The 12656-nt window shown below is 47.3% G+C and overlaps 1 protein-coding gene across 1 annotated transcript in view; it reads left to right on the forward strand.

Moving 5' to 3' along the window:
- The window catches only part of LOC141055956 (uncharacterized), a 180068-nt gene that overhangs the window by 109294 nt on the left and 58118 nt on the right, over positions 1-12656 (forward strand). The window contains exon 16 of the mRNA XM_073552652.1: positions 1887-2076. Within this exon, the coding sequence (XP_073408753.1) occupies positions 1887-2076 (190 nt within the window). The remainder of the gene's footprint in view (positions 1-1886; positions 2077-12656) is intronic.

Below are 12656 nucleotides of genomic sequence, written 5' to 3' on the forward strand. Positions count from 1 at the left end.
TCAGCATGACCGGTTTGGCAGTGGGTCAGTAATGGTGTGCGGTGGCATTTCTTTGGAGAACCGCACAGCCCTTCATGTGCTCGCCAGAGGTAGCCTGACTGCCGTTAGGTACTGAAATGAGATCCTCAGTCCCCTTGTGAGACCATATGTTGGTGCGGCTGGCCCTGTGTTCTTCCTAATGCAGGACAATGCCAGACCTCATGTGGCTGCAGTGTTAGCAGTTCTGCGAGATGAAGGCATTGAAGCTATGGACTGGCCCGCCCGTTCCCCAGATCTGAATCCGATTGAGCATATCTGGGACATCATGTCTCGCTCCATCCACATTGCACCACGGACTGTCCAGGAGTTGGCGGATGCTTTAGTCCAGGTCTGAGAGGAGATCCCTCAGGAGACCATCCGCCGCCTCATCAGGAGCATGCCCAGCAGTTGTACAGTAGGGAGGTCATACAAGCATGTGGAGGCCACACACAATACTGAGCATCTTTTCCTTGTCATGAGGTTTTTCCACTGAAGTTGGATCAGCCTGTAATTTTTCCACTTTGATTTTGAGTATCATTCCAAATCCAGACCTCCATGGGATATTCATTTTGATTTACATTGATAATTGTGATGTTTCGGGGTGTGTCTTGAGCTCTGAAGATGGTGAATGCTTGCGTTCTGAGCTCTCCCTTTGCCACCTATTTGAAGCGACTTATCCAGCGACTAAGTTCTAATATTATCAAGATTTTTTGAAGAATCATTCAGGAGGATACCCTGAACAACTGGCAAAAAATTTGGAAGCTTTGTTTTATCTGGACTGGAGTTATAACTGATTTGCTTTTCTGCTGACTCCTCCTGCTTGCAGAGAGGCCAGTAGACTTGAAGCAGTGAGAGCTTGGAGTGGGATTGCAACACTGCATGGAGAAGCACCTGTATACAGAAGGAAGAATCCTGGACATATTCATCCTTCCTACACCTGGATTAGAATCTTTTCTGCGGGGACCGGATCCTGGAGCTTCTGGGATACAGGCCAGGCACGGAACATATGCTGGACTGCGGTTGGGACTTGATTTCATTTTAAACTGACTGCAGTAGATTGTATGGGAAAGAGGGAATCACATCAGAATTAGTGACTCAGCTGGTACTGTGAGTCACTGTTTAATAAGAGACCCCGTGCCACACTCTTTGTCCCCTCTCCCTCCCCTCACGCCCTGCTGCTGGCATGTTTTTGTCCTGGGTCTCCACTAGCTTGCCCAGACAAAGCTTATATGTTGCCTACTGCTTCAACTGCAATGCCTGTGCTACACAAGAACACCTGGTGTCCCACACTCACACTAGGCAGCCCCCTCCACACACAGTGACTGGCCCCAAATAGCCAGCAATTATTTCTTGCAAACCAGGATTGTGCCTTCCTTTCCCTGGCCTATACAGTACTGACGATATGAATACCTAGACTGCCCCCTAGCGACAGGCAAGGGGAGATGCTTGATTAAATTATAATTTTTCAAAATCCTATAGCCTTCTATATACAAATATGGGGAAATCTGGAGCTAAAACGTAACGTTCCACAGCCAAGCCCCTGAAATCCATTACACAAGCCGATGTGGATAAATTTTTGAAGAAGCAAACTGCTCTACCTGACCCTACTAGATCTCCAGGTCATACAGATCATTGTACAGAGGATGATTCAGACTCTGATGTTGAAAGCGACACTGACACAGGTGGAGACTCAAGGACAATTTGGTAACACGTTCCTTCATTAAACGGATCCTGTCCAGGGCCCTTAAACCTATCGGAAAAGAGCTCGCTGAAATTAAGCATGACCTATCTCAACAAGGACACAGACTAGAGGACATGGAACAAAGCCAAATAGCTATGTCACAGCACACCAATGGTCTCCTTGACAGTTTAAAAGCCCATGAAAACAAGCTACATGATATCCAATCAACTCTGGAGGACCATGAGAACCGCGAGCATAGAAACAACGTTAGAATTAAAGGTCTCCTGGAATCTGTGGCATTTGATGCTCTGGCCAAGGCAGCCAAAGAGATTTTTGGGAAACTTCTGCTGGATGGGGACCCCACTGACATTGAGCTTGTACGAGTACACAGGTCCTTGCGCCCTAAACCAAAACAGGGGGAACCCCCAAGAGATGTTCTATGCCGTTTCCTAGACTTCCGTACAAAAGCTGATTTTTCGCAGATCTCGTGAGTCGGAGATTACCTATGAAGGCACACACCTGAGACTGTTCCAGGATCTTTCAGCCACTACTCTCAAGAAGCGATGGCTTATTAAACCATTCACGGATGCCCTGATTCATAAAGGCTACCGCTTCCGCTGGTTTTACCCTTTTGGGATCTCCATTTCCACTGGTGAAAAAAGGTTTCTGGTCAGATCATCCGCCGACATCAGGAAAGTTTTCAAATCTCTAGATATTGGCCTGGAGACCTATCCTGACCTAGAGAATTTCCACACGGCTTCTCTTCTCCGGCCTCCACATTCACCTCTCCCTTGGATTACCACGGCCTCTCCCAAAGCACAGAGACCGAAAAGAAAGTCGACTAAGACACCATCATCTAAAGGGGACATTGAATTTACATGAACATGTGACCTGTCTCCATCCAGATCAAAGAATTATTTCCTCTTTTTGTGCTTTGCTCTTAGTGGTTATGTAATTATTGTATCTTTAGTCTCGTGATATTCTAAGTGCTGTTTTCCCATAATCTTTTCCTTTACTAACTTCCCTCCCATCCCATCCTTATCCCCCCCCATCCACCCCCCCTTACTCACTACCCTAACCCCCACACCCCATTCTACCACAGAGTACATACCCACCAAGGCTATAGGCGATGTAGTATTTCTTCTCTCCCTTGATTGCCGACAAACATGTTTGGAAGGTTATTTGACCTAATCTTTAGTAGTTCGTTAAGACTTGTTTCAAAGATGAAACTTATGTTGTTTTCTTTTTCCTCCCTCTTCCTGTCTCTCTTCCCCTCTATACCCTTCATACCTATCTAATCCGGACATCATGGTGCAACTGAGGCAACGGTGGACGCCTTCCCAACAGACTTCTGCCAACTCTCCCCTTCATACTCATGATAAGGTATTTACCTTAGCCACATTCAATGCACATGGCCTTAATTCACCAGTCACTAGGCGACATACACTGACCCTTCTCAAGAAACAAAAAGCAGCTGTCCTGCTACTACAAGAAACCCACTTTAAACCAAACAAAATCCCCAATTTTGAGCAAGCTCACTATGACACATGGTTCCATGCTACCACCACTCAGGCGGGCTGTCTCGGTAACGATAGCGAGGGGGCTGACCTTTCAGATGCAAAAAATCTTGTCTGACCCTATGAAGAGATATCTACTGGTCAAGGGCCTATTTGCGGGGAATTTAGTTACGATCTGCAGCCTGTACGCCCCCAACAAGAAACTCCTGAAATGGTTGTTAGGGACACTGAAAAAATAGATGATTTTAGAGAAGGTCGTCTTATTATAGGAGGTGACCTAAATGTTGCGCTCGAACCATTAATAGACACAACGAAAAAGAAAAGCGCAATTTCCCTCAGAGATCTTAGTAGAATAAAACAACGGATCCACTCTTCACAAATGATAGACATATGGAGATACCTACACCCAAATGACCGAGACTTTACTTTTTACCCCCACCCTCATGGGTCCTACCAAAGAATAGACTATATCTTTATACCTAAAAACTACCTTCCTAATGCAAAAAGGTCCAATATACTACCTAATGTTATCTCAGATCACTCAATAGTAACTTTAGAAATGACATTGATCAAACCCTTTGCTCCCTGTATATCTTGGCGACTAAACGAATCGGTTCTGAACACGCCCTCAACGCGTGACTGTATAATCAAGACACTTAACCATTACTTTGACCAAAACGACAATGGGGAGGTGTCAGCCCCAATCCTATGGGAAGCCCACAAATCAGTTATCAGAGGAGAATTGATATCAATCTCCTCCTAACTACACAAACAAACACAACAGATAAACACTTTATATGCTGAAATAGCCAATCTTGAGGCTCAACATAAAAAACAAACTGAATCTCAAATACTAGCCCAATTATCCCAGAAAAAACAATGCCTAAAAGATATCCTTAATTTACAGTCTGCAAAATGGTGTTCCTCTTGGTGGACCAAAATGTTTGTACATGGGGAAAAGGCATCTAAACTCATGCTCTCAAAAATACGACAACGTCAAGCTCACACATATATTCACTCGATTAAAGAGATACGCGCACCTTTGACTATGACCAGATAAAATGAGAATTTTTAAATTATTATAAGCAACTTTATAATTTGCGCCCACCTGAGTCCTCCCAGGAGTTGACCAGGAGGAGACAATCCATAGTGTACTTCCTGACCCGTCTGGGATTACCAAAACTCTCTGATTCACAGCAGCAGTGGTTAGTCAAACCTTTTTGGTTGGACGAGCTCCGGTCCACCCTGTCGAGATGCCCGTCGGGCAAGGCGCCGGGCCCTGATGACCTTTCCTCCTTTTATTACAAATCCTTCCCCTCGAACCTCCTCCCACGACTGTTAAGTATGTGCAATTCTATGCTAGGAGATAGCTTTTTCCCTACTCGGGCTCTGGAAGCCAGAATCTCATTAATAAACAAGGAAGGTAAAGATGCTGAATTATGCAGCAGCTATCGACCAATTTCCTTGTTAAACGTTGACCTAAAGTTGTTTGCTAGTATGATTGCATGAAGAATTGCAAAATTCTTGCCAGAATTAATCTCGTTACACCAAACAGGCTTTGTGGGGAGGAGAGAGGGAAGGGATAACACATACAAAATACTTCATCTCATGCATTTTGCAAAACAAAAAAATCTTCCCTTGGTGCTTCTTGGGACTGATGCTGAAAAGGTGTTTGACAGGGTGGACTGGGCTTATCTGGGAGAGGCATTGACCTGCTTTGGCTTCCCCTTACCATTAGTTTCAGCCATTATGAAAATGTATAGAGACCCTACTGCATGTATTAGTCAGTGGTTCCGTGACAGACGCATTCACCATCCAAAACGGAACAAGAAAAAGATGTCCTCTTTCTCCGATCCTTTTCATACTAGCGATGGAGCCGCTGTTGTGTGCAATCCAGCAAAGTAGAGAGATTGAGGGCATCAAAATTGGTAATAATCACCATAATCTGCGGCTTTTGCTGACGACTTGTTGGTTTTGATGACGAATCCGCTACGAGGGTTTCCTGCCTTACTGGGAATTCTTGAGGAATATGGCAACCTCACAAACTTTAAGGTGAATGCGTCAAAATCGGAAGCTCTAGACCTAAACGTGCCCGCCCACACGCTGGATAAGTTGAAGGAGCTCTACCCTTTTGCCTGGCCTAGTAGATATATTACTTACCTAGGTATAAAATTAGCTAGATCTTATAAAGAACTTTTCCAGCTTAACTATTATCCCTTACTGGACAGGGTGCAGTCCATTATTAAATCGTGGAGAGACCCTTTTCTGTCATGGACGGGAAGGAAGAATCTCCTAAAAAGCTTAATCCTTCCCAAATTCACATACCTATTCTCAACTCTACCCATCCAGGTACCAAACTATTTACTCTCTAGAGTGAACTCTTTATTTTTCAAATACATCTGGAGGGGCGCAAGACCCCGCATTAACTCGCGCACACTATCATTGCCAAAACATAGAGGGGGAATGGGAGCCCCCGACATCAAAAGCTATTACTATGCAGCGGTGTTTTCTCGATCAGTGGACCTGATTAGGAATTCTATTGACAAACATTGGATCAACATAGAAAACACTCTATCTCCTATACCCCTTAGGTCTCTACTGTTGACATATGCTAGGGGATGGAATCCCTTCCCCCCCCCAACAACCCCCTCTCTCTGGCTTTGCTCAGGGTTTGGTCGAGCTTCCAAACCCTCCTGGTACCCCCCTCGTCCCCACTTTTGAAACTATCCGACGCCTTGTCTCCATCTCTGGATGCATTAAGGGAGGGAGGTGACCCAGCCCAGAAATTGTGATAAATCTCCATTGATCAGATAATGGCGGATGGGGCACGCCTTCTGCTGACTGAATTGAGTGATCTCTTGGCCCCCTCGAGCGAGAGAGCTATTGAAACATATACAATATTGCCCAGATAATCCACGCAAGCTTACACCATATGAAGTTCTCTGCTCCAGAGTATCAAGACCAACCAGGATCCTCTCTACAATTTACCAGACACTCTTATCTAAAGATCTATCCCTGAAAAGAGCATACATTGCCCTCTGGGAAAAAGACCTAGGATACAAATTCACACAATCACAAATAGACCATATCTATACGCATTCGCACGGCCCAACGAGCTGCGTGAAAACCCAAGAAAACGCTTTTAAAATAGTTACACGATGGTACATTACACCAGCACAGACTTGTACCTGGCTTTCTGGAGCTCGGGCTAGGTGTTGGCGTTGCGAGGAAGAGGGGGGTGACTCCCTTCACATATGGTGGACTTGCCCTGTCCTCCGACCCTTTTGGGCAGCAACAGAGAAATTCATCAGAGATATCGCAGAGTCCACAGTGTCGCTGACACCCGAGACGGCTCTGCTGAACCTCCCTATATACTTCAAACAAAAGAAGACTCCCACCTTAGTCCACAACATTATAGCTGCGGCCAAACTCCTAATCCTGACTTACTGGGGTACAATCGAGATACCCACTTCTCATCAACTGCTGACAAAAATTGACCAACTATATCATATGGCTGAGATTGTTGCCTTGGTGAACCATTCACAGTTATCTTTTGAAGAGAACTGGCGCTCTTGGATTAAGTATAGATCTACCCTCAAGCCTCAACAAGTATGAATATTTGATTAACTCGAAACTCGGTCTGTGATGTTTTGGAACACTTAACCTCTCTCTCTATCTCTCCTCTACTTTCCCTCCCCCCCACGCCTCTCTCTTTCATTCTCTTTCCCCCATTTTCTTTACGGCTCTCTCCCCCCTCATTTCTATTGTTCTACTCTTTCATAAATGAAAATATTTTGCATTTGCTAAATGTTTTACACCATACACAATCCATGTTACCTTAAATTCATCTTTTGATTAATCAATAAAATGATCATTGAAAAGAAAAAAAGATAATTGTGATGTTTTATTGTTCTGAACACATTCTACTATGCAATAAATAAGAATTTGCAACTGGAATATTTCATTCAGAGATATCTAGGATGCGGTATTTTAGTGTTCCCTTTATTTTCTTGAGCAGTGTGTGTGTGTGCGTGTGTGTGTATGTATATAAGATATAATCCTTTAATCATCCCACCATGGGGAAATTCAGAGCATTACAGCAGCAAGGCAGCAATATATATATATATATATATATATATATATATATATATATATATATATATATATGTTAGGCGTCGGGTTGCTGCAGCAGCTCAGCAGGAATCCAGAGCCTCACGTTCTGCGGTCTCCCATTGTCTATCGACCGCAGGGGAGATTGCTCAGCAGTCTCAGCCGCTCTGCCCAGACGGGTCTGGCTGTTGCTGCAGCCTTTGGGTCAGCAGTGGCAATGCATCCCATTGGAGATCAGGAGTCACATGCTCAGGTCCTTCTCCTGATCTCATTCGTCCATCTCAGAGATCTGGAAGGTCCCAGAAGCCCACGGATATAAAAGATCCGCATTGCCGCTCGGCCATGCGCTAGTATAGTCTCTAGTTGCTAACTGTGTGTATGGTGATGGATGTATGGACTGCAAATGACTCATGATCCCCTCCCTCTGATATTACGAGTGTGAATAGGGACTTAGCTTAGAGTCAGTGGCAAGTCTCAAGCCACTATAGCATCCTCCACAGTGCTAGCATCCGACAGTGCGCCTGCTACCGGGCACTGTCGATCAGTGGCAGTATCTGTCGCTGCGCTGCAGCTTGCAGCTCTGCTTGGCATCCGCAGTAGCGACGCCGCACACACGGAAGGTCTAGACGGACGCTGACCACTGCCTAGGGTCCTGCTCCTGTGACCGTATACCGTGCGTGCACTTATCTGAGTCCTGTGATGCCAACAGGCTCAGCCTCCTGTGTTTATTACACTTAGGCGTCTCTGTGATTAAACAGAGATAGCTCAGTGCACGTTTAACCTGCGTGCGTCATACCGCCATATTGTACGTCCGCTATTGTCTAGCAGCGGTGTTAACACCTTCTGCATGGTGGACCCCGAGCGGCGAACGCACTTTATTTATTTAGTGCGTTCTGCCGTTCCTAACATTATACTAGCGCCAGGGTCTGGCTAGCAATGGCGGACCAGCAGCAGCTTATGCAGTATATTCGGCAGCTGGAGGGCAGGTTGGCCACTCTCGAGAGTGCCACCTCAGTTGCGAAGTTTACTGAGGCTGCTGCTCAGGCAGTCGCAGAGGCTGTCTCACGTGTGTCCACGTCCACGCCTGCACCGACAGTTTCCGGCCTCCCATTGCCCGATAAATTTTCTGGCGTCAGCGCCTCCTGCAGGGGTTTCATGAGCCAGTGCTCTATTCAGCTTGAGTTACTGGCCACGCGATTCCCTACAGAACGGGCCAAGGTGGGGTTTCTCGTTTCCCTTCTGTCAGGTAGGGCGTTGGAGTGGGCCACGCCACTATCGGACTGTGGTGATCCTGAGGTTCGGACCGCTGCTCAGTTCCTCACATCCCTAAAACAAGTCTTTTTGGGGCCACGGGTCACTCACGACTCTGCTCTCCAGCTACTAGTGTTAACTCAGGGATCCCTCTCGGTCAGCCAGTACGCCGTCTGGTTTCGGACACTGGCTTCCGAGTTGGAGTGGCCTGACAGAACCCTCATCCCTGTGTTCTGGAGAGGTTTGGCAGAGCATGTTATCTACCAGGGAGGTTCCCGTAAATCTGGAGGAGTTGATCGCCATTTCCACCCGCATTGATCTCCGTTTTTCTGAGCGTGGGCTGGAGCGTGCTCAATCCAGATGGAAGGTTAGCTTACCTTCCAACCTCTTTGAGCCTTTAGAACCTCTCGAACCGAAGAGTTTTCCTCCTGAGCCCATGGAGGTGTCCCGCGCCGGTTCCAAGCCGCGCCCGGCACAAAGCTCCGCACGCTGTTACCTGTGTCATCAGTCTGGTCACCTGGCTAACAGTTGCACGCAGCGCTCGAAAAAATGGTCACGTCCTGTAGTATTTGGTGGGGGTCTGTCTAATATGAAAACCTTTTCCCCCAAAACCGGTATTCCGGGGGATGTTAGATAGCAGTGCTTCCACCTGGGAGGTAGAGGTCACGTGGACTCCGGGGCAGAAGGAAACTTTATGTCCTCAGCCTTCGCCCAAGAGCACACTATTCCGCTGGTGCCTCTCCCTCACCCCGTGACCATCAGGGTGGTCAACGGTGCGTCCTTACCATCCCAGATTACTTACCAGACAGCACCCCTGGGGCTCTCAATTTCCCCGTCTCATCACGAGACGTCCCTGCTGATTATGCCAAAGGTCATCGATCAGGTGCTTCTCGGACTTCCCTGGCTCCGTTGTCACTCCCCTCATATAGAGTGGTTCTCGGGGAGTATACTGGGTTGGAGCAAAGACTGTGTAGGAAGGTGCACGTGGGAAAGTGTCCAAGTAGCCTCTGTGGAAGTTCCTGCGGATCTTTCCGTGCCCTCTACTGGGAATCTGAAGACTGGGACTCCGGTCGTCCTCAAGTCAGTGCCGCCGGGCAAGACCTTTGTCCCGCCTCATCTGCGGTCCAAGGTTCTCACGTGGGCACACGCGTCCAGGGTGGGTGGTCATTTTGGCTACAAGCAGACCACAAAACTCCTGGCAAGGTCTTATTGGTGGCCGCACAGGGCTCGGGACACTAAAAAATACATTCAGGCATGCACCTCTTGTGCTCGGAGCAGCTCCTCTAAACAGAGGCCGGCTGGGTTAATGTATTCCTTGCCGGTGGCAGACCGGGCAATGGAGGTTCGCGACAGTCTGGGTCGCACCCCGCATGTCATTCTTTCCTTTAAAGTGAGAGTGTGTTGGGAGTCAGATTTCGGCCATTACTAGGCAAGAATCTAGACCCTCACATGCTGCAGTCTCCTGCTCTTTGTCTAATGTAAAGGAGATTGCAGAGGAGATTGCTTTACAGCAACTCTCTCCGGAGGCTAAGTCCTTCGTCCCTTCTTCTGAGCATGCTCATGGGACAAACCGCCATTGGAGCTCAGGAGTCAGGTGCTCAGGTCCTGCTCCAGATTCCATTGGCTCAGCTCAGAGATCTGGAAGTCTGTGGAAGGTCCCGTTTGCTATAAAAAGCGTGCATGGCTGTTCCGCCATGCGCTAGTATAGTCATACTTGCTGCTGTGTGTATGTGGATGGGTGCATGGACTGGTGAATGACTCATTTGAAACCCCCTTCCTTGGATATTACGGTTGTGTGAGGGAATGAGTTATAGCCAGTAAAGAGCGCCAGCGCGCCATTGCTCCACTATTGCACCTGCTAGCGTCTAACATCGCGCTTGCGTTACTGCGGTGTTACCTTGCGGCAAGTCTCACGCCGCACTGCTGTAGCAGCTATTGTTTGCGTCTGCAGTTGCAGCGCAGTTTTCCACGAGAGTTTACGGTAGGTCCTGCGGAGTGAGTGCCGTTATTTAACGACTCCCGTGACCCTATACCGCTCATGCACCGCTGAGTTCCTGTGTTCTGAACAGGCTCAGTGTTGTTATATTTTCTTTATTGGCTCTGTGTGATTAACAGAGATACCTTTGTGCACCTGGGTGCTATCTAAACCCTGTTCACATTACCGCAACATTGCTCTGCGTCACTTAGTTGCTGGTTTCTCCATCTACCGCACGGTGGACCCCGAGTGGCGAAGGCACTTCATTTATATTTTTTATTTAGTGCCTTCTGCCACTCCTAACAGAGTGAAGACGCCCGCTGAAACACATCGGCGTCCCGCTCCAACTTCTGCTCCTGGCGATTTAGCCATCCCTGACGCCTTCCACGTGTCCCTTCTCAAACCTGTTCACATGTCCCGGTTTTCCGAGTCATCTGCCGGGACATCAGTCTTGTCTTCGGATGAGTCTGAGGCCTATTCCTCTGTGGGACACCTGTGGTACGTGACAAAAAAACTTTATTTGGTGGATTGGAAGGCTCAGGAGGGAGGGCCCTAGGAGGGAGGGTAATGTTAGGCGTCGGGTTCCTGCAGCGGCTCAGCAGGAATCCAGAGCCTCACGTTCTGCGGTCTCCCATTGTCTATCGACCACAGGGGAGATTGCTCAGCAGTCTCAGCGTCTCAGACGCTCTGCCCAGACCTGCTCTGTGGGTCTGGCTGTTGCTGCCACCTTTGGGTCAACAGTAGCAATGCAGGCTGCTTTGCAGCAAAACTCTCCAGAGGCTAAGTCCTCTCATCGCGCTACTGAGCATGCTCACAAGACGATCTCCCATTGGAGATCGGGAGTCACATGCTCAGGTCCTTCTCCTGATCCCATTCGTCCATCTCAGAGATCTGGAAGGTCCCAGAAGCGCACGGCTATAAAAGGTCCGCATGGCCGCTCGGCCATGCACTAAAGTAGTATAGTCTCTAGTTGCTAACTTTGTGCATAGTGATGGATGTATGGACTGCAAATGACTCATGATCCCCTCCCTCTGATAGTATGAGGGTGAATAGGGACTTAGCTTAGAGTCAGCGCCAGTCAGTGGCAAGTCTCAAGCCACTATAGCATCCTCCACAGTGCTAGCGTTCGACAGTGCGCCTGCTACCGGGCATTGTCGATCAGGGGCAGTATCTGTCACCGCGCTGAAGCTTGCAGCTCTGCTTAGTGTATGCAGTAGCGACGCCGCACACACGGTAGGTCTAGACGGACGCTGACCCACTGCCTAGGGTCCACCTCCTGTGACCGTATGCCGTGCGTGCACTTATCTGAGTCCTGTGACGCTAACAGGCTCAGCCTTTTGTGTTTATTACACTTAGGCGTCTGTGATTAAACAGAGATCGCTCAGCGCACTTGGGTGACATTTAACCCGCGTGCGTCATACTGCCATATTGTACGTCCGCCATTGTCTAGCAGCGATGTTAACACCTTCTGCACGGTGGACCCCGAGCAGCGAACGCATTTTATTATTTATTTAGTGCGTTCCGCCGTTCCTAATATATATATTATTTATACACCTCTGTCAAAAATTAAGAAACCACCACATCAAATCCCTGTCATGGACAGCCCATTCTCCAGACCTGAACCCCATTGAAAACCTCTGATGGATAGTCACAAGCCATCAAACAGAAGAACTGTTAAATCTTTGCGCCAGAAGCAGTGTGAAAGACTGGTGGAAAGCATGCCAAGACGCATGAAAGCTGTTTTTAAAAATCATGGTTATTCCACAAAATATTGATTTCTGAACTCTTCCTGAGTTAAAACAGTATTGTTGTTTCTAAATGATTATGAACTTGTTTTCTTTGCATTATTTGAGGTCTGTTTTTTTTTTAATTTTGACCATTTCTCCTTTTCAGAAAAAAACAAAATTTTTTGCATGGAAATTCGGAGACATGTCAGAAGTTTATAGACTAAAAAAACAATTTACATTTTACTCAAAAATATACCTATAAAGAGAAAAATCAGACAAACTGAACATTCGAAAGTGGTCTCTTAATTTTTGCCAGAGCTGTATATGTATAATATAGCAAAAATTAAGAGACCACTTTCGAATGTTCAGTGTGTCTG

This window comes from Dendrobates tinctorius, unplaced genomic scaffold (assembly GCF_039654945.1).
Source record: "Dendrobates tinctorius isolate UK_male_01 unplaced genomic scaffold, ASM3965494v1 ptg000192l, whole genome shotgun sequence".
Classification (NCBI taxonomy): Eukaryota; Metazoa; Chordata; class Amphibia; order Anura; family Dendrobatidae; genus Dendrobates; species Dendrobates tinctorius.